The 2,518-nt window shown below is 50.8% G+C and overlaps 1 protein-coding gene across 1 annotated transcript; it reads left to right on the forward strand.

Moving 5' to 3' along the window:
• Positions 1–79: 79 nt before the first annotated feature.
• Positions 80–1,289, forward strand: LOC119348585. The gene has a single exon (XM_037616596.1). It carries the CDS (start codon positions 337–339, stop codon positions 1,003–1,005), a length of 669 nt encoding a protein of 222 aa, XP_037472493.1. The 5' UTR covers positions 80–336; the 3' UTR covers positions 1,006–1,289.
• Positions 1,290–2,518: the final 1,229 nt, after the last annotated feature.

Consider the following 2,518-nt stretch of genomic DNA (forward strand, 5'->3'; position numbering starts at 1 on the left):
GCGGTTGCTTCCCTGACAGGCAATTTAGGGCAACAAGTCACGCACAGATACCCTCCTCCTCCCCCCAACCTTGGCATATGCTTAGCTAGCTCGATCGCCCGCGGCTTAAACCATTTCAAATACTTCTCTTCCACCCGCTTTCTTCTTCTTCCATGCCGTCTCCTCCTCATCCTCCCTCCCCATACGCATTGACCTAATCAATCCCGGCATTTCCATTCTACGCCGAAGTGGTTGTGTTCTCCAATTCATGTATGCTACGTGAGCAGTGGCTTCAAGCAACTGCATGCATGCACAAACGCTAAATACACGTCAAGATCGCGCGTTCTCTTGGCAACCATGCTGCGCGTGCACCTTCGACCCATGGGCGCGATGCTGCAGCGCGTCCCCGTATCTGCCCTCCTCGTCGACAAGGCAATGGCAATGGCAATGCCAACGGTGGCAATGGGAGGCGGGTACCAGGCGCGGCGGAGCCTGCACGGCGGCGGAGACTCGCCGAACAAGTGGAGGAAGCCGGAGGCGGGGCGCCTGAAGCTCAACTTCGACGGGTCCTCCAGGCACGCGTCCCAGAGCGCGAGTATCGGCGGCGTGTACCGGGACCACAAGGGCGAGTTCGTGCTGGGCTACGCGGAGCGGATCGGCGCGGCCACGAGCTCCGTGGCCGAGCTCGCCGCGCTCCGGCGCGGGCTGGAGCTGGCGCTGGAGAACGGGTGGAGCGGCGTCTGGGTCGAGGGCGACGACTTGTCGGCCGTGGAAGCCGCGCGGGGGAGCCACAGGCGTCCGCGCCTGGGCAGGGCGGAGGAGGACCTCAGGCTGTGGAAGGAGATCGCCGAGCTGCTCCCGCTGCTCGGCGACGGCATGGCCGTGTCGCACGTGCGCCGGGGAGGGAACAGGGTGGCGCACGGGTTCGCGAAGCTCGGCCACAGCGTGCCGCGGCCGCGGGTGTGGCGCGGCGTGCCGCCCGCCGAGGTGCTCAAGTACATTCAGCGGGACGCCGGCAGGAAATAGTGCGCGCATGGAAATGTTTGTGAATACATTACTTTGGTCGTGATCTCTCTGTTGGTGAGAGAGATCGCGCATGCTCGCAGATCAATGCTAACTTACCTACTGATGTGATGGTTAAAGTATGTAATCGTGTCATACAAAATCCCCGGATAGTTTTCCTTGTATAGGTGCCTTGGAGATCAAGTTGTAATCCTACACACTACTAACCTTTGATTATCTCACCTAGGCTAGGCGTCCACTATTCTAGTGGACTGAGAATTGTAAATTTATTCACGCAAATCTAAAAATACCTTAATTGTATTATAGAAATTGTGTGTCTACTATAAAAGCATTGTATTATCTCAGCAGATTTTACTAATATGTTGACACAAATCGTCGTTACCGTGATATAACAATTCTTTCATCTAGTGCAATTTTATTCTAAGTGTTAAAAAAAAATCTTACAAGGATATCATCAGATTGATAGTCCTTCACGTACGTTTAACTAATTCTCAAGCGACTGGGAATTATGAAATCCGACAATAATAATAAGACGCGACTCGAGAGGTTTGATGGCTAGATCCATCTTATCACATGACAAACCCTATTTTCCTACATGATAGTACGAATGCTAGCTCTGCCAAATTGCATGTGATGCTGACTACTTCACCATCCTCGTGGCTCATGGCCATTTCATTTGGTCTCTAGTCTCTAAGAAGTTGATGAGAGAGAATTTCATATTGTGGAATGCGCATGTCTTGGAGATCAAAGTTGTAACCTCAATAAACCATGTATTTGTGATAGTACCAGGCCCAACCCCTGCTAATGAGCCTCTTCGAAGCACCATGACCCGACAAAGAGGGGGTGTGTTGGAGTTGTCTTCGTTTCTTCCCACGTCGAATTCCTAGAAACTCTGACAATGGCGACCACCTATAGGCCAAAGACCACAGTCTTGCATTCAAACACTAGGGTGCCCATAAGCATGCCATTGCTTTGTGGTTTGTGCCCATCATTGGTTAGAGTTAGAACCCAGATTTTGGTCCTATTAGTGGTTTTGATATCCCTGCATCATCTAATACTTTGTCCTCTTCACCTCTACATAGCCTTAAGTTTGGTCATGCTAAGATCTGCCCCACATACTCCCTTGATTTGATGGGCCTTGCTGGCTTGCCCTGAGCGGTGGCAAGCTTATTACAAGAAATATTTTTCCACGTGCTATGTTCATGTACACATATTCGCAACACCGCTGCAAAGGAGAGAGATCGTGAACATCAAAGAGTGATCTATCGCGTTAGAGAGAGACACCCAACGGGGGGAAATAAGGCCACAACCTTGTTGGTCAAATATCCTGATTGAGTGGTCCTAAGTGGGCCTCCCTCTCCCCCTTTGTTCTAGTTTGTTGCTAGGTGGGATGGGGAGCTATCGTAAACGTGAACATGTGAGATGAGAGAGACATCGTGAACACTATGGATATTGAAAATTTCCCGAAACCCATAAATGTGTTATCTCTCGAAATATACTACTGAAACAACAATTT

This window comes from Triticum dicoccoides, unplaced genomic scaffold, assembly GCF_002162155.2.
Source record: "Triticum dicoccoides isolate Atlit2015 ecotype Zavitan unplaced genomic scaffold, WEW_v2.0 scaffold96981, whole genome shotgun sequence".
Lineage (NCBI taxonomy): Eukaryota > Viridiplantae > Streptophyta > Magnoliopsida > Poales > Poaceae > Triticum > Triticum dicoccoides.